Here is a 19,546-nt window from a genome sequence, read left to right on the forward strand (position 1 = left end):
CCTTAACCATTTGCATTTTAGATATTTCCTAAACAAAAGGGCATAGTAATTGCTTGACATAAAAATTTCAAATATTGACTTGAAGTAAATGGAGCCATTAAACCTACATAGGAGAATATATTTTAATAATATAATGACATTTTAATTTTTAGAAATTGTGCATGGCACAGCATATGCTTATGCCTGTGTGAATATGCAAAAGGATAGTAACAAGAAGTTAACCTCATGCATAAAACAAACAGATAAATTGTCTTTTATTTCTTGTTTACTTTTCTTGCATTCAAAACCAGAAAGATGGACCATTCTTGCCTCAATAAATATGGTACAGGCAACAACTGTTTTGCGCCGGGGTTGTGGTTCTTACCCCCATGCGTCTCTGTGGAGTGCATGTAAAGCCCACTGTGCTCTGCCCCATTCCACCACCACCACCATTCTGCCCCCTTTTCTGGCCACTTCCGGATTGCGATGTTATGTACATTCATGGTCACACATTCTTTGAACACACACGAAACAGGAGCTGCCTGTATAGGAATTATTCTCCCAAGTTTTACAATACTTCAATGGCAATTCTATATTTACTTAGAAGTAAGACTCACCGAGCTCAGCTGGACTTACTTCTGAGTAAACATGCATGGGATTCCACTGCTAACATTAAAGGTAGCTATTTTAGTCATGGATTATTTTTTATGGTGAAAAGCACTCAATAACTTACAATACAATCCTAAGCATTTGTAGCCAGAAGTGTGCATAGGATTTTAGCTAAGGTATGTTTGATACTATATAGTGGATTCAGTTTTAAAAAATGTGAACTATATGCTTTGCTTTAGTATCTTAAAACATTGCAGGATTAAAGCTAGGCTGTTAAAAATATATTATGATTTATATTTTAATTAATGATCTAAAATGTAAAAGTTGTTAATGATATATGTGATGTGGCCTTTATTCCTGAGCATGCCTCAATTGAAAAGCATCTTACCTATTTCTGTTTAGGTTACGATAGCACAAGCCAATGTGATACCTATTCACATGATTCAGCAAACAGCTTTGCTTGCTTAAGTAACGCCTTTCCTTCATGTTCCCAACAGATGATGAAGAGGTCTCTATTACTGCAGATCCTGAGTCAGCTGATTTCCAGGAAAGCACCATGAATATCTCAGCAGAGGAAATCCTTGGTGAGCCTCCGTGCACCAGCACAGTGAGCTCAGAAAGTGCAGCTCCAGAGAAGCTAAATGGATACCCAGTGATCTACATCAATGTTGATAGCTCTGGTGCTGGGGAGCTCACCCTGAACAGCTTCCTAAAAGAAGAGCTAGCAGGAAATGGGGAGGCTGACGCAGTGCCAGCAGACACGGCTGATCCCTTGGAATCCATCCCAGGGGAAATGACGCCTTCCCTGAGTGCCATGGACCTCACTGAGCAACTGGCTCTGTTGGCATGCACACCCCCTGAATCTGAAGTTAGGGAAAACAATAAAGTCAATTCTGTTACGCAGGGAGACAACGACATCTTTGCCAGCATAGAAGCCTTGTCAATTGATGAGGTGAGTGGGGATATGCAAGCTCTCAAGGATCTAGAGAAGAGTCAGGATGATGAGGGAGCTTCAGCCCAGGAGGAAGAAGAAGACAATGATGAGGAAAAGGAGAAGAACAAGCTGCAGCTGAGGACCACAGTGAAAAGGAAGAACAGGCCTTGCTCCTTGCCTGTGTCAGAACTTGAGACAGTGATAGCATCTGCCTGTGGAGAGCCTGAGACCCCACGTACACACTACATAAGAATACACAATCTCCTCCACAGCTTGCCTTCAGCCCAGATGAGCAGTGATGATGGAGAAGGGGAAGAGGAACAAGGCAGTGTGGTAGAGAATGATGAAGAGCTGACAGTCAGGGAAGTGTCAGAGAAAGACATGGCCAGCGAGACGGAAACAGTCTTAGCAGAAGCTCCCCACGAAGGCAGAGTGGAAGAGGCCTCCATGGAGCACCTAGCTGACTTAAATGAACAACAGCTGGATGGTGAAGGGCCCAGAACGGAAAGTGAGAGTGAACTGAGTCCTAGGCCTAATGGGGATGCCGAGTGCGAAATGTGCGACACTTCCTGCTACAGCCCGTCTTGCTACAGCACTTCCTGCTACAGCACTTCCTGCTACAGTACTTCCTGCTACAGCACCTCTGGCCAGGACAGCACCAACCGGTTCTCAAGCCATACCCGATTCTCTTCTGTGGACAGTGCAAAGATTTCTGAGAGCACAGTTTTTTCTTCACAGGATGATGAGGAAGAGGAGAACAGTGCTTTTGAGTCAGTGCCAGACTCGGTGCAAAGCCCTGAGCTTGACAGGGAGCAGGGGGATGGCTCTGCCCATTGGCCTGAGGAATTGGTAGCTCGTGGAGTGAATCTGCCAAGAACAGCAGAAAGCGTAGAGTCTCCAGTAGCAGGCCCAAGCAACAGAAGAGAAGGTTAGACTTGGAGGAGCAATACGTTGATTATCTATATTAGGCATTATGAGAGATAACTAATGACCAAGCTCTGGTCAGTTTTCTTGGGCAGTACTTAACACCCTGCTTGGGGGGAAAGAAACAGGAATTAAGTGTTCTTACACGGTCAGTTTATTTTTGATGTGACACTGGTGGTAGGCACAAACGATGCATCAGCTGGGTTCTCTTGGTCACGTTCATAAATGAGTTCCTGCACACTTAACCTATATGTTGTGCATGTCACTGTAGGGAAGCTTAAGATTGCCACTTTGCAACCTGGACACCAAACACATAACTTTAAATTACCTGGTTCTGTGGGAGACAAAGCAGCTGTGCCTCTTCTCACCACTTCCCTCCTTGGTCGTGAGGTCCATCTCTGCTCCCTCACTGTTACGTGACACACCTGCAGTCCTACTCCCTGCAGAAAATAAGAGCTGTGTGGGGAGTACAAGACCAGAGAGGGAGGTGGTGGGAGGATTTGTGGTTGCTTCGTTGCCTAGACCACCAGGAGATTTAAAAACATGTCTAGTTCAGAATCAGTAGTCCCTTCATAGCACTCCTTTTTTCAGTGGGGCTTTTCCCTGGTTTATATAAAAAATATTTCATTTCACCTCAGGTGTGTGTGTGTGTGTGTGTGTGTGTGGATGAGGAGAGAGAGTTAGTGCATGGGGAGGGCTACATTGTTTCCTGCTTGGCAGGGGGGTTGGACTCGATGGCCCTTGTGGTCTCTTCCAACTCTATGATTCTATGATCCTCATCTGGTGTATTAAGCTGCTGCAGTGTGCAACATGTGAGGATCTCGCTCAGTAGGACTTTGTATGCCAACATCTAAATCTCTCTTTGTATTTGAAGTAGTTTCAGACTCTACCAGTCATGTGACTTCTTGGCAAAACATATAAATTGTGGGGAGCAGTGTAAAAAGGGCTTCTTGTGGTGAATCAAGTCTATGCCGTATCATTGTGGTGAAATGCTAATCTCCACAGTTAGATTAAAATGGCATGCTTATGTTTCACCTTTCAACCACCCCTTTCCTTCTGTCCCCTTTGCAGAAGCAAAAATAACCTCAAATTTCATTTGATTTAGGCATTCAGAGCAACTTGATTTGCATTGTACTTGTGCACTGAGCTTTTTTGATATTTTGTAAATTTTGTTTGCTGCCTTGACTTTGCTTTCGTTGGGGGGGAGGCAGGGCACACATTTTCAAAATAGTAAAAAAATAGCATAGATTGCAGTCTTTGCTTTTGGTTAGTTGAAAAAAAGAACATGGTGGATAATCTCTACAGCAGGCCCTCCAGATGTTTTGGAACTACAACTCCCATCATCTCTAGCTAATAGGACCAGTGCTCAGGGATGATGGGAATTGTAGTCCCAAATCATCTGGAGGGTCGAGTTTGCCTATGCCTGCTCTACAGGTTTTCATATATTGTGTAAAGCAGAGCTTTCCAAACTGTGTGTCACGACATGTCAGTGTGTAGGTGTGTCACCCGAATGCTCCCTGCGCTCCCCACAGGGCTGGAAAGGGGTTAGTTTAACCTCTGGTTTGCTAGTAAAACTGAATTACTGTGTTGCGAAATGATGCACATCTAAAAAGTTTGTAACCAACATGAAAAGTTTGGGAAAGTTTGGTGTAGAGCATGAGTCACACAAGGCATTTCTGAGCCACACAAGCTCTGTTGATGATCACATTATGTGAGCCAGGTAATCCCAGAGATGGACAGTCACAATCTAACAGTTAGATGCTGTAGAGAAGCTGGCAGCCACCAGCTGCATGTGGCTGGTTATTGCTGGAAGAGAATCATGAACTAGCAAGTCAATTCCTATTCCCTTATGTGCCAGCACAACCAGATCAGCACAACCACATGATCAGGTGATTCGTTCACCATGTTTTCTCCCCAGGAATGCGTACCTAGGAAAGTTTGGGGCTGCTTGTGTAGCATAAAACGTGTTTATGGATTTGCTCTGAAACCATTGTGTGGCTACTCCCCACACAGGGCCGGCCCACCCATGATCCACAGGGCCTCCAAGGAATGCATCTCCATGGTGGCAGCAATGGCTGTGGTATGTTCCTTGAAGGCCTTGAATCTCCTGCCTTCTCAGAAGCCACCCCTCGACAGCAGCCTCTTGGTGAATAGGAAGTGCAGCTGGTCTCCTCCCACCCCATGGAGGAAATTGCAGGGGCTGCCCTCTGGGGTCTTCTGCGCTCCACACCCACCCAGCTTGATTCAAAGTGGGGGGGGCTTTCCCCCACAATGACTTTTGATTCCCAGTTCTGCAAGGTTGATTTGATTTCCCCCATTGTTCCCAATGTAGATCTTCACTCTCTTCTTCTCTGGTGGTGGGGCGTGTGTGCCATTTTGTAGTTTGCCTTAGGCACCAAAACATCTTGGGCCCACACCATCATCAGCCCAATTTTCTGAAGGTTAATCCTAGGGAGGAAGGAGCTTGTAGCACAACTCCTCCTACAAGGCTCGGGAATTCTTACATTATCACATTGGCTCCCAGGCCAACGTAGAGGCTTGCACCAATATTCTCTTAAGTGTGCCTTTCTCCCCCATTCTGTGCTCAGCCCACACCGGAAAGTGGACATCTTCCTCCTTGATCATTCATGGCTCACTTACTTGAAAGGGCAGGTGAACAGGGAGGATGAAGAGCAGGGCCAGGAGACTACAAGGACAGGCAATGGACCACACCATTGTGGCACACCACGAATATGATGATGCTGACCCTTGACACTGGCCATCAAAGCAGTAAAATTAAAATCCAGCCTAATATGATTAGATACCTTTAAGGTGATAAGTAAAAGAGCAGCAGAAAGGAAGCCTGATTTTGGTGACCTAGTAGTAAACTTGAGTAAAGGTATTAGTTCTTTAGGAACATGCAGTAAGTTTTAAAATACCAATTTTTCCCAGCATGTAAACAAGTGTTACTTATAGACATTCATCAATGGCTTTTGCTTGGGACATTTCTTTTTGTGGTTGTGATACCACTGAAGATCAGAGAACTATATATAAAATTGTGGAGGGTTGTTCTTCTGAAATCTGGCTCAAATTTTTTTCTGGACAGTGTATTCAAACTGATTTTTATTAGGAAACCAAAATGAAGTATTTTGATAAATTCCAGCTTAAAATTGTTTTTACGTGGAATTAAGTGTTTACATTTTACTTATTCAAACTACGGTCATTTGAATTTTCCATTTTGTTTTGGCTGCAGTATTAAAAGCCACCTAAAATTATTTGCAGAGTAACACAAACCCCTTGGTCTGTGCTGCTGGAGGGGGTTGGGGGCAGCAGTTTGGGCTCTGCCACCATGGAGAACCTCGTTGCAGCTGCGGAAAGTGTGGTAAATGGGGACACTATCGCTGGTGCTGTTCCATCCAGCACTTGCCGGCACTAGGTCCCAAAATGGATTGTGAGGATAGAGCACAGGCAGCCATTGATTGACCTGCTGGATCATAAGCAGTGTGATCCCTCCGAGTTCCTGGGGTTCCCGCCAGCTCCTGGGCGGCACAGCACAAAGTAAATTAACCTTCCCCACCATCTTCTGCCCTGGCCAGTGTGAGGGTTTGGGATGCAGCAGTTGCCCCAACACTGCACTTGGCCCTGCTGCTTCCCAACCAAGGTTTGGATTGCTGTTTAGTTTCTCTAACATCAGTTAGATGGCTGATAAATTATGGTTTTAAGAAGTATAACCTTATTTTCTTTGCACCCCACCCCCCAATAATGTCAGTTCTGTAGTTGGAAAGATTCTGACATTAAAAAATGTCCAAGCCAGTAATCAAGTGTTTCATTTTGGTTAAAAATGGTATGATGACATTACAACTACCCTGTTTTTTATCATTATTATGTACCCCTGTTCTAAAACATAATAAAATAAGGGTAAATGACAAGCAATGGGATAAAACTGTTGATTCTATGGGATTTGAAAAATGTTCACTGAACCCTTGAATCCAATAAGAACTTGGTTATGTGTTGTGTTTTAAGTTCTCTAAGAATGGTATTTTACTACAAGATGGTTGCAGCATCTCAAAGAGACTCTAGTGATAGCAGAACTTTATGAGTGACAGTTTGCTCAGATTATGGAGGCAAGAATACCTGCACTGAATGTTAGTATTCAGAAAATACTTCCATTTTGCTTTGGGCTTTACACTTCATCTCTTCTCTATCTTACCTCAGGTCCCCCTATGTTCCTTTTGGCTATCTTTGTCTCAGCTCAGTCCCTCTTGTTCGCTTATCCTTCTCTCGCTTTCTTCTATCTATCTATCATCTATCTATCTATCTATCTATCTATCTATCTATCTATCATCTATCTATCTATCTATCTATCTATCTATTATCTCTATTTCTCTCCTCTTATTTAATTTATAGCTGGAGAGGTCAGGGACTGAACCAAACCCATCAGTCCTTAGTTGGGTTTACATTGTAAGTCATCAATCCTTACTATGCAGTGACTCACAAAATCTTCCTTTTGACTTCATATTTCAATAGTTCTTTGCCTTGCACATTATTTTTAAAGAGGGCTTGAGGCAGCTATTACACCAGATTGCTGTTAGCCCTTATCTGAAGTTCTTCCAGTCATTTGTGTTTATAGCAGTGCATTTGTAACCACTGTGTGGCATCCATGAATGAACATGAACATCTTGACTGTCTTATCCATAGGTGATTGCCCTTTACTCCATAATTCTCAGCCAATCAGCCAGCTTCCCTCCATGAGGTCCGACCACCATCACTACCCAGCCATTGATGAACCTCTTCCGCCAAGTAAGCTTTAGTTTCTTAAAAATATACTACTATTTCAACTCATTTTTCCTGTTTATCTGAAGGGTACATATAACTAGGCGGTGTGTAAAAAACCCTGAAGAAAGTTCACCTGTCATTCTGAAACTCTTTTGATTCCTCCAGAATTACGTATGAGGAATGAACCTCCAGATTTGTTTAAAATTTCGCTTTAAGCAATTGAAGTTGCTCAAACTGAGAAGCCGGTCAGAGCCAACAGCTTTGTGAACTGAAAGAGGTAGGCAGTTCAAACAGGTAATCAAGCAGCTGGTGCAAACTGCTGCTTCCTGTCCCCTTGTAGGCAATGGAAACATAAGCATATCCAACCAGTATTGTACTAATTGGATTGCCTACCATGTACTTCCAGGCTCAATTCAAGGTTTTGGTTTTGATCCATAAAGTGCTTCACAGGATGGGGCTGACCCATCTGAAGGACGATTTTTTCTGCAGAAGTCCACAGACTAGTTGTATTCAGGTGATCAATTCCAGCATCATAGGCCATCGTTGCAGGCAGTTAGAACTACATTAGCAAGAGGCAAGGTTTTCAGCAGAGTGACCCCCAGACTTTGCAATGATCACTGAGGTGGAGTACAAATTGGGCTGGTTTCTATAAAGCGTCCAAGGTTTTGTTTGTTTTTTAAGCCGGCATTTGATTACAGTAAGCCTGCAACTTACACACATTTAACTTGTGTGCATTCAGCTTTAAAAGTGCATTAAAACTAAATAAATATAAAGGCGCGAAAAGGAGGCAGGGTTCCAGGGAAAATAACTTTGGCAATCCCACTTGCCATTGAACCCAATAGGCTTGGACTACGTGCCCTGCTCTAGTTCGCCAGAAGTGGCTTCGTCATGCTGGCCACATGACCCGGAAGCTGTATGCCGGCTCCCTCGGCCAATAAAGCGAGATGAGCCCTGCAACCCCAGAGTCATCCGCGACTGGACCTTGCAGTCAGAGGTCCCTTTTTGGCTTTATGCATGATCCCCAGAATGTAACACCCATGTAAGTTGCTGGCTTACTGTTTTTTATTGGCATGTGTCCTGTTTTTATCATTGTTGCTTGCTGTTTTGTTTTATGGTTTTTTTCTTGAACTGTGGCAGTTTACCATTTTTACAAAGACAGGATTGATGGCCAGTATAGCAGAGGATTCGATAGGGTATACCTCTTTCCTGTGAAGGTGGAAGGAAGTGGAGCTCACACCATAAAATTATCTTTAAAAACGCTCTATAATTTCATTTTAAATATTTTGTCTTCACTCCATCAGTGTATCCTGCACTTGATGCAAAACTTTCTCAAAAGTTCTCACAAACATGCCTTGCAGAATTGAATCAGAGCTCCTGTTCATTTCAGCTAGGTTTTTGCAGGAAGGCAGAACGTGGCCTGGATGTGTTTAATAAATCTTCAGCTGTTTAAAAAAAAGATGAGGGCAAATATCTGGAGATAATTAATGTCACACTGAATAGGGCTGGGTAATTTCTGGTTTTCAGCATGGTGATATATCACAAGTTAAACTGCTATATACCAATATATCATGATGTCTGAAATAAGGATGGAATAATGTAAAGGCAAATGGGTAATGTCTAAAACTACTTAGGGGTCTAAAACTGATAACATTTACTTACCTGTAACATATAGTTACAACTGTTACTTTATAGTAGAGATAATTTTTAAATTAGCACATTTTCTCTAAAATTAAAGCTGTAGCATATTAGTAGCATAGATATCAAAGGTAAAGCGAGAATGTTCCCTAAATTTTTAAAGTAACATTATTTGACAGACAGAAGGGCCTCCCCTGAAGATCTCAAAACCTGGGCAATTTCATTTGAGGGAATGTACAGGTAGTCTGTCAGATCGCTTGGATCTAAGCCATAGAGGGTCTTACAGGTCACAACCAGCACTTTGAATTGTGCCCAGAAACAGATGGTTAGCAGGGGAGCTGTTATGTAGCTTGGGAACTGTTATGGATGCTCCCTATAGCAGCCCCAGTCAGCAATCTGGCAGAAGCCCCTCAGGAAGGAAGTAAAACAGGGCCTCCAAGTCCCTCCCCAGCAGGAGACCATTGGCCCAAAAGGATCACCATGGTCGGTGCTACTGAAAGTCACTGAGAGGTCCAGCAGAACCAACAGGGACACACTCCTCCATCCAGTTATCAAGAAATCCACCAAGGCGACCAAAGCCGTCTGTCCTGTAACCAGGTCTGAAACAAGATTGAAGTGGATCTAGATAATCAGTGTCCTCCAGAAACCCCTGGAGCTGAGATGGGATCCCAAAAATGGGATATTGAGATTGCCAGTGTGGGAGAGCTTTTTCAATAGAGGTCTTATAACGGCCTCCTTAAATGTGTGGTAGCTCTCACATTTGCTAGGATCCCGTACATCCTTGGGCTGTACAGACTGGAAAGTATTCATTAACAGATAGCATGTTAGTGGGGTGAAATTCCTGGAGTGGCAGTGACATTTCTGGAGCAGAACCTGAATATTTCTGTTTTGTCCTTCCGGATTTATGCATTTTTCACCACTTTTAATATGCCTATTCTTCATAAGGAGTACCTAGCATCTTGCGTTAACAAAAATGTCCAGTAGATGGCATACTCTGACCTGTAGCACTGTTGTGATCTTTCAGGTCTAAGATATTACCGCTTGGTTATAGAAAGTGCCCAGTGTGTTCAAAAACTAGATAAAGTTTGCAAAGAAAGCTTTATGTTTCTGTTTTTAATCCGGTTACTTTGTTTTTGGTGACCTTCCTCCACTGGGCTGTGGATGATCCCTAAACTTCATCACTGGATTTGATTCTTACTTTGTTGATGCAGTAAAGCCAAAGGAAGCTTCAGTTGCCTGGAGCCTTAGCTGAAATCTGCTGTAGATTAAGAGAGAAGAAGGAAATAAGAGAAGTTCATATAATAGGCAAATATGTCTCTCCTCCAAAATCTTTTCCAACCACTTTGCAAGTGAAGGCAAATTAGATTTCAGATTACAGCCAGATGGCCTACTGTAGTTTAGGAAGAATGCTTATGTGGACTCTACCTAAATCTATGAAGATTCTATGGATTCCAGTTATTTTCAGTCCTAGGGGCCCTTTAATTCACCCTTCTACATTTTCATCTATATTTTACTGATAGGTTTATTGACAGTGTTTATTGTGGAGATTAATTGATACGAAATCCCAAACATAGAAGCATAAACAACTAAAAGGTCTTTACTAATATATCCATTCGTATCACTGAATCTTTAGTAGCTATATATTCTATGTCCCTGAACATGTTTGTCTTTCATGTGCCATGCCAACTGAATAGTTGCTGCCAGAATTGGATTATTCAGTTTTCCATTTGATTTGAAAGCCACATAGGGACGATAATTCTCAGCGGCATGAATTTTTAAAGCACATTTTTTTAACTACACACTGCAGCCTGATCTAAAGATTTTTCATTTTTTTCTGGCATTTGTAATATGCCTTTATTGCTTCCTGAGGAACTCACCCTTAAGCAGGGAGAATCTATTTTATATCTGAAGGTGTAAACATGGATTATCGTCTGCTTGACTTGGTGGAGAAATATGTGCTTGTCTTAAAGTATTTTTCCAGTGAAAGCCAAGGAGGGATGGTTAGAATAAGATGAAATCTTCCTGAAAGGTCTAGGGTATGACCACTTGGGAGAATTCAAAGGACCACAGAATATTCACAACAGCTTTTCTGGAACCTGAGAGGCAGGAACTTATGTGTACCTTTCAAAACAAACTAGCCCGATATAACCACTGACTCCATTCCAGTTAAAATTCAGTGCTGTTGAAACAAATAATCTTATTGCTGTCAGTGAGATTTAAGCTGTAATCCTAAACACACACTTATAGGGAACACGAACCATTGTACGTAGTGCATAGGATGTGACTGAATAGCTGCAGTCCTAAATACACCTACTTCAGAATCATGCCCGGCTCTTTGGGACAAACCTCTGAGAAGACATGCAGACAATCTGCTTGAAGTGATGCCTAACTGGATTGTTGCCACTTTCTGCCACTGTGTCCCCATCATCTTGGCAGGTCCCCACCATATTCTCCTTTTTAGCACTTGTACGTCAGCAAGCTCCTACTTCACTGGCTGGGCTGTTTCATATGCTATGTTTTCTCTACACCCAAACTCCATGTTAAACATGAAATGGCCCTAACTCAGAGACCTTCTTTCACAACTGTCTGTGTTCTTTGCAATATGTTGTCCATCTGCACTGTTGGACAGATCTTCAATGTTCACCAATTATGTGGGTACATGTATCATAATGTCTAGTATTTGCAATCCTTCCCCACTGCTTGTCATGCCACTATGGTGCTATCCAATTAAACTGGCAAACCTCTAGCTCTGGGCTTTCAAGTGGGCATTAACCATTGTATGTGATTTGTGAGTGCTTTCTACATGAACCATTGCATTATTGCACATTGTGGCAGGCTTACTAGCCATAGTAATTCAAATATAACCTGGGCAGGAAATGGTGTCCCAAACACTGCATGTTTGTTTCTTATGTAAAGTAATTTAAGGTTGTTGATTTGGAGTCCAAACATTCCATAGTGTGGCTTTTTGTCCAGCAAAGCATACATCTACTTTTCAGCTCCTTCTACGCATGCCCACAGTTATGGGTAAAATATACCCTTTACTTTTTAGGGATCGCCCTCATGAAACTTGGGACTATGAATAAGGCTAAATATGGGATAAAGGACAATTCCATAGATTTTCTAGCCCCCATCAGGGTCCTAAACCCTTTTTAAAAACCCATTTAAAAAATGCATGTGATTTTGAGATACTGGCCCTGATCCAGAAAGCCTTCTCTATGGGCAGGAGGGTCAAAGCACACTTAGAAATCTCATGTGTTTAAGAACCATTAATTTCAGTGGATGGGACAAGCACCATTTGGTTACAGCTTTAAGACTGGAGACTGATTAGGAAGCTCAAGAAGTAAAACTACAATATTTGCATTAGGTAAGAGCCCCACTCTGCAGTGTTGGGATACACTGTCCAGTTCAGCTTCCCTCCACCAAAAACTTGGGCACCTCATGGTCTTGGAATCTGAACCTGTGCTGGATCCATTTTTGCCTGTACTTTAGCTGGCAGAGCTAGTGCAGTTCAGGAAGTCCACATAATCCAAATGTGACTTGGGCACCGTATTTCCCCCACTTTTTTGCCAGGGTGGTGTTTCCTTTGCTTCTGGATTCCTTCGCTGTCAAGCATTAGAATGCTCCTGTGCTGATGTTCTTAAACAGTGTGTTTTACAAGTTGTTGGTCACTTTTTAAATCTTGTATTTAATTTAGGAATGTTTTCTTTTTGGTAAATATGTCTGCATAATACTATACATTTTGGGCAGGAATGTTTATATGTCTGCATTCCCCTAATAGTCTAGATTTCTGGATGTCCACAAATGACCTCATTTTCTGTCTTTTTCCAATTTCCTAAAAAACCATTTAATGGAAGACTGGGAAGCTCGGATAGATAGCCATGGTCGGGTATTCTATGTGGATCATGTGAATCGAACTACAACTTGGCAGCGTCCGACTGCAGCAGCTACTCTTGATGGAATACGCAGATCAGGGTCAATCCAACAAATGGAGCAACTCAATCGGCGGTGAGTTTATGCTAGACCAAATTTCTAAAAAAGTTCTAGCTGAAAACCATCCTATTTGCCTTCATCTCCCATGCCTATAGGATCTGGCACACTATGCAGACAAGAGACTGCAAGTGCAATCCTATACATGTCTGCTCAAAACTATTCAAGGTAAGTGGGTATATAACTGCAGGCTGGGAGCATCATAAAAGGTGCTTACCAGATTAGAGGCAGAATGCAGTTTCCAAAAGATTTGAAAATTGTATAAAGGGAGACACACAATGCAGTTTCCAAAAGATTTGAAAATTGTATAAAGGGAGACACACAAAAGGATGTTCTCTCAAGGAGGGCAGAGTTAATATTACAACATACACAGAGTCACTGGACAATACACAGCATAAATGCAATCAATGCCAGCTTATTTTTGTGATTGTAAGTTGTTTTAAACTGTACTTTATATTGTATTTTAATGTAACCTGCCCTGGGATCTTCGAGTGAAGATTATTATTTGAGTGAATATTATTATTATTATTATAAATTATGTTACATTACATTATGTTATGTTACCACCTGTAAGTTTTATATTGGTGGGTGTATGTGCAGTAGTTTGTTAATTTCTTTGTTGTTTTTGTTTTATATTATGTTTTTGCATTTTAATTAAGTTTGAGGTGCCTTTTAGGTTTTTGGACCAAAATGTGGGGTGAAATAAATGAAAATCTTACATTACATAGAGAAAACAGGGTATGCTTTGATAGATGTTATAAGAAGGAAGAGCTCAACGTAGTCTTCAGCAGGAACCCCCTGCTGCTTGTAATGTTTAATTTTGCTTTCAGAATCACAGCTGGATCTATGAATTCTCAAGCATGTATGAGTTTTTTAAAGTAATAATCAGGGGTTACTAAGTGTTGCTGGAAGGATATTTTGATGCTCCTCATCATGGTCTTCCCATGTTCCCCCTGTCACCACCACATGCCTGCCCACTTGCATACACAAGGGAAGCTCAGCGCTGCAGCTGAGCACACAAACAGGTGGTCCAGCCGAGCACATGAGTGAACAGGCAGCCAGGTGGGTCTGTGAATGGCAGCAGCGGTGGGATTGGGGGATTGGGATGAGTTGTGGGGTAATGGGGGGTTGGGGTCAGATTGTGAGGGGGAAGTTTGGGTGAACTCTGAGGGAGGGAGAGTTTGGAGTAAACAGAGGGTGGGAATTGACAATGGGGTGGTGTGGGGGGGGTTGAAGGAGCTCTGGTGGGATGTGGCGTTGGGTGAGGTGTAAAGGGAGGTGGTTGGCAGGGGTGGGTAGGATGGCAGGGTTGGGGGTAGGTGGGGCTGGTGAGCAAAGCAAGCAGGGGCAGCAGTCCTAGTATTCCAGTATAAGGCAGGTGAACGTCAGTTTACAAATCTGTCTGAGATGTTTATGGGCAGATTTATTTTAAATGTCTTTACTTGACCTAAATCCAGCTCACACCAAACAAAGAGGGTCAGTACATGAAGATGCATGCTTCTGTTTCTCTTGTTAAATAATTTATAATTTCACTTGACATTATATGACAGCAAAATCATTTTTCACTATAACCTCGGGAAATGTTTTTGTTTTTCCTCCTCTCTCAGTTTACCACAATGATATTGTTTTCCATTGGAAAAACCTGGGCCTGGAACATCTATCCTCTAATTACACACCTTAAAGCGAACAGGCAGGCTAGTTGGGGGGTTTCTTATACTTTAAAATGTGGGATAATTATCTTTGGTGTGCTAAGCGGGCAAATTCAAAGCTTCTTCCTTTCAAGACAGCCAAACAGGATGGGAGTTATTCAGTCCGATTTGCAGAAAGGAGGATTATAGAAATCAGCTGCCAAGTGGCAGCCACCAGGAATTTTAGTAGTTTCCCTAAAGGCTTTAATTCCTCTAAAAATATCTTTTGTGCATAAGAGAACACAACACCAGTGAGTCCCACAAAGTATTATCTCAAGCATACTAGTGTAGTAGGTCAGACTACTACAAATCCCAATTCCTCCACAAAACTCACTGGGTAACCATGGGCCAGTCACTCTTTCTCAGTGCAATCTACCTCACAGGGTTGTTGTGAGAACAAAAAAGTGTAAGGTATGTGTGTGGGCCGGGGATATGTCATCCAGATCTCCTGCGAGGAAGGTGAAATAGAAATACGGTTGGGTGCCCTCAAGCTGCTGCGTTTGCTGTGATAAATGTATGTGTAGGGAATACAACTACACCAAAGCCCATTCTTACATTAGCATGTCAGAGAGGAGGCTAAGGTACAACCATTTCCCCTAACATACCAGTTTTCTACCAGTTTTCTATTACCATTATTATTATTATTATTATTATTATTATTATTATTATTATTATGATGTCTGGAGGACAATTTAGCCATGGTACCATCAATCTACAGGTTTACCATCTCACTTGCTGTTTGCAAGAACTAGGCAATGAAAAAATACTTTTTTAGGGAGCAATGGAAATAAAACCAGTTCCAGACCTTGCTAGAAGAGATCATTTGGTTTATTTTATAAAAATAACATTTAATTGAATCAATATTAGCTTGATGTAATTGAAATATTTGAAATATTTATTTTGAATGTGCTAGCTTGTGTGCCAGGTATGCTGTTAACACAACCTTCTTGCTCCCCTTTCTCTGTTAATTGTGCCATGCATGCTTCACTTCCTGCCCAAGATGCGCTCCTTTCTCTTTGCCGTACACACTTACGTAACACAGGCCTACGTGTTGCCAGAAGGCGGTGGTTCTTTTAAGATTCAAAGACAATGAATACAATAATATGAAGGCTAGAAATTCTTCATTAATGCATGCAAAGAAAGACTAGTGCCCAAACTGCAACCCAAAACCCACTTATTTATCGCCAAGTGCCAACACGGCAATTTAACCTGAATACTGAGGTTTTGGTTTAGAAGGGAAGGTTGGCGCATCCATGTGGAGAGAGAGTGGAGCAATACAGTGGGGCCTCAGTTTTCAAACAGCTTAGTTCTCAATCTACTTGGAACCCATACACTTCAAACCCAGAAATGAGTGTTCTGGTTTTTGAACTTTTTTTGGAAGCAGAACTTGCTCTGAGTATAACTTCCGTTTTGATTGCCACACGTCTGTTTCCAGAAGGAGGGAAGACGAGCTGGGTGGCAAGCGAACAGGCCCCTGCCGCTCTCCAGCGCTGTGTCCCTCTGCCTCTGCAGCCATAACAGCATCCCCCCCCCCCCAGCTCCGGAGACGCTGAATGAGGGCAGGCTGGGCTGGCAAGCGAGCAGGCAAGGGATGTTGCTGCCACCCCCTGTCATGTGACAAAGACACGAGAGCAGAAGCAGCAAAGCAGGTTGGGAAGTGCTGGGACTGCACAATTATTTGGACCTACTCAAGTTATCCAGGCCTAACTGCTAACTGGGGAGTCACTCTGACATGGGACTCATTCCCCTTATAAGAGCAGCCATTTTCTCTCTCTGTTCTCAGTAAGATTTCAGTCAGAGTCAGTCTGCCTCCGTTATGAGCAGAGACAGTATGGAATCTCAGTCAAACTGTTTGGAACCATGTTGTTTATGAAGAAGTTTATTTTAAATCAGAAAAGCTTTTATTCTTTAAAACTCTGCATTATTAATTTACGCTGCGCGTCACTCCCACCCCTGCCTGCTCCTGCTTGCAGGCAAGTAGGAGAGGGATCAGGCTGTTCTGTTTGCACGGGAACAGGAGCTGGATCGGGGCTGCTCAGCTGGGGAGGTGCAGGCTCTGCCACACTTTCCATTGAGGGGTTCTCGGCTGCACTCCCCTCAAGGAAGAAGTTTAAAAGAGCCCCTGCACCACCTGAAGGCAGCCAGCCGCTTCCCAGCTGAGCTGCCTTCTCCCGCTCCTCCTTACAAAGTGGAGGCTTTGTGCTTCCCAGCAGAGAGATCCCCCCTGCTCCTGCACAAGTAGGAGCGGGAGCAGGCAGCTCAGTTGGGGAGTGCGAACCCTCTACTCCACAGCCCACCAATGCGGCAGTGCGCCTCTGAGCGCATGCATAGCGCTGTGCCCTCCCCACCCACAGCAGAAGCTCCCCAAGGGAAAGCGCGCACCCTGGAGGTTGTGGCTCCATTTTGCGCGCACACACACACACACACACACCCTGACACCCCATCCGAGGCGCTACTACTTGGACACACGTTGAGCTGAAGACTCAATGCACTTCCCTCACCTTCTGCCGGCTCTGTGCAGAGAGGGTTCTGAGTGCCCCCTCTGGCATGCGTGCCATAGGTTCGCCACCACTGGGCTATGGCATAAAGCTACAGAACAGATCTTTTCTCTGGTGGCCCCACTGGTGGAATGTTCTCCCCAGGGAAGCTTGCTTGGTGCTTTCCTTGCATTTCATTAGGTGTCAGGCAAAAACTTTCCTCTTCTCCTAGGCCTTTGACTAATTGAACAGTCTGTGGTCTTTTAAACTGTGGGTGGCAGGGTTAGTGTTTTTGTTTGCTACTGTGGTATGTATTTTTGTGTTTTTATATCGATAATCACCCTGAGATCCTTGGCTGAAAGGCAGTATAGAAATTAAATAAATAAAGAAAGAATAAGAATAAGAATAATAAACAAGGCAACAGTGCTTACGCCCCTTCATTTAGTTTTTGAAGACACTTCAGAACAGCAATGGACGGGACTCCTGCATCAGCCAGCACATAGCACCTTCTGCAGTCCAGATCTACACGGATGTTCCAAAAGACAGGGCCTCCTCACCCCTTTATGTGCTGTCTTGATCTCAAATTATGCTTACATGCAATGCTATTTTTCAAGAAACTGAGATGCCAGAACTCTTTCTAGAAAAAGAGGTGCCGGAAGAGGTGTGTGGAGGGGGTATTTTTATTTTAGAATAAAAAAAGATTAAGGCAGCTAACAACAATTTTAAAAACCCTGTTAAACAAATAATAAGTAATTAAACAACTGAAAGCTAAGGAAAATAGAAACAGCACATGGAATAATTAATCTTAATTAATAAAAGCCCACCTTTATAAAATTATGTGCGGAACAATTGAACTGGCACCAAACCTCTCTGTGGTCCAGCAAGACTGATAGGGAGACATCCTATGATCCACTTATTCCATAAGATTCCTTCAGCCATCCATCCTTTAGAAAGCCACAGTTACGTCATGCCAGTAACATGTAAATGAGACCCCTCCCTTGAGCCTCACCCTGCTTCCCTCGGGTGGTTGTGGCAGGTCCATGAAGGTCATTTTAAAGTATTCTATGTACTGCCTTCTATCCTTCTGCATTAGGCTTAAATATTGAGATGAACTGGGCAGTATTTGTGCAGCTGCTAGGCTTTTCCTCAGATGAAAATGAACAAAATACTTTTGTTAGTTTGCAGTATTTATAGTCGGCTCTTCCTTGAATGTACAAAAACTAGAAAATTAGGTCCAATAAAACACAATTCTAACCCAAGGTAAACAAGCAAAACTACAGCAGCAAAAATTAATATTTCCAATTTAACCAAATAACTAGGTAAAAATAAACAAAACATTCAAGCAGACAGAAACAGACGAAACAACCAAAGGTTTTAGCATCACTTCCCATCCGAATCCACAGGGTTGCCAGGTAGAGACATGCAGATGGGTTTGCTGGCGTCCCTCATCTCTCGTCTTCTTTTCAGCTGGCACAGACAGCGTTCAAGGTCCTTTAGGATCTAGACTAGACTAAACAAAACTATGGTTTTGAAACTATTGAAAAGCATACTGGGGTTGTTCCAAGGGGTTTTCAGTGTATTTCAGCCTATTTATGAGGCTGGCTGAGTGAGGCAGCTGCCTTGGGTGGCGGGAGCCCAGGAAGCAGCACCCCTGAGAGCATGCCTCATGCTCCACTACTGGTGAAGAAGGGGTGCCAGCAGCAGCTCTGGTAGCTACTGGCAATATCTTGCCAAAATGTTGTGAGATCTAATGTACTCTGTGAGACCTTGTGTGAGATCTCACCAGAACCCACTGTTATTGCCACTGCTTTCTGGGTGTTTGCCATGTAAGGAAGGCTTCGGTGGTGGCGGTGGCAGAGGCAGAGCCGCATCTTCCCATCTCGCCTCAGACGCACCGATTCATCTCAATGAGATGCTTAATGATGGCCATCAAGGAAGCCTCCCTGAAAGACTGGTTGTTCACCTAACAAAAGCCAGTTACAGAAGAGGGAATCGGGCAGCGAGGCACATCAGGCTGGCAGTGTGTCCCAGAGCACATATCCTGCAGCATGCTGTGGCAGTTCCTTGGAAAACCAGTCTTTAGGGGCTCCCTGAGGACAGAAAGTTTCAAAACCACCATTATAATGCATACACAGTAAATGTACCCACCATCACAATCATCATTTGAAAAAGTGCTGGATTTTTCAAATGCATCCACGTAGCTGTTTCAAGTTTATGTGGGCATTTTTTCAGAATATCTTGAAGATTGCTTTACACAGTTTTGACTAAACTTCAGGAGTCTCTTGGTCCATTGCTTTGCTTCCTAAGCATTATTAGCCCCCAGGGGATTTTTCTACCATCTAATTAAATGGGAAGCTTATGCACTGTGTATACCCCTCTAAATAGGTGAACTAAGTTTTTCTGTTCTGCTATTGCATGAGGGGGGCATAAAACGCAGCCTGCACTGGAATGGAAAGTTTGTTCAGTCAGCCTGCTGTGAAGTGAATAAAAATGTTTATAGGTTCTTATAAAAGAGAGAGTGGGGGAAAATAGAGCTATGTTAATATGGTGTGAAGTCC

General features: G+C 43.0%; 1 protein-coding gene across 7 annotated transcripts in view; it reads left to right on the forward strand.

Annotated features, from left to right (window-relative positions):
* Positions 1-19,546, forward strand: part of HECW1 (HECT, C2 and WW domain containing E3 ubiquitin protein ligase 1) — a 192,074-nt gene that overhangs the window by 125,734 nt on the left and 46,794 nt on the right. For 5 of the 7 annotated variants that reach the window (XM_083706240.1, XM_083706237.1, XM_083706236.1 and 2 more), the window contains 3 exons: positions 1,086-2,450; positions 7,124-7,225; positions 12,691-12,841. In XM_083706240.1, coding sequence (XP_083562366.1) covers positions 1,086-2,450; positions 7,124-7,225; positions 12,691-12,841 — 1,618 coding nt within the window. The remainder of the gene's footprint in view (positions 1-1,085; positions 2,451-7,123; positions 7,226-12,690; positions 12,842-19,546) is intronic. The other 2 variants (XM_083706241.1, XM_083706242.1) reach the window with 1 other exon arrangement.

This window comes from Podarcis gaigeae (assembly GCF_964106915.1).
Source record: "Podarcis gaigeae genome assembly, chromosome: 12".
NCBI lineage: Eukaryota > Metazoa > Chordata > Lepidosauria > Squamata > Lacertidae > Podarcis > Podarcis gaigeae.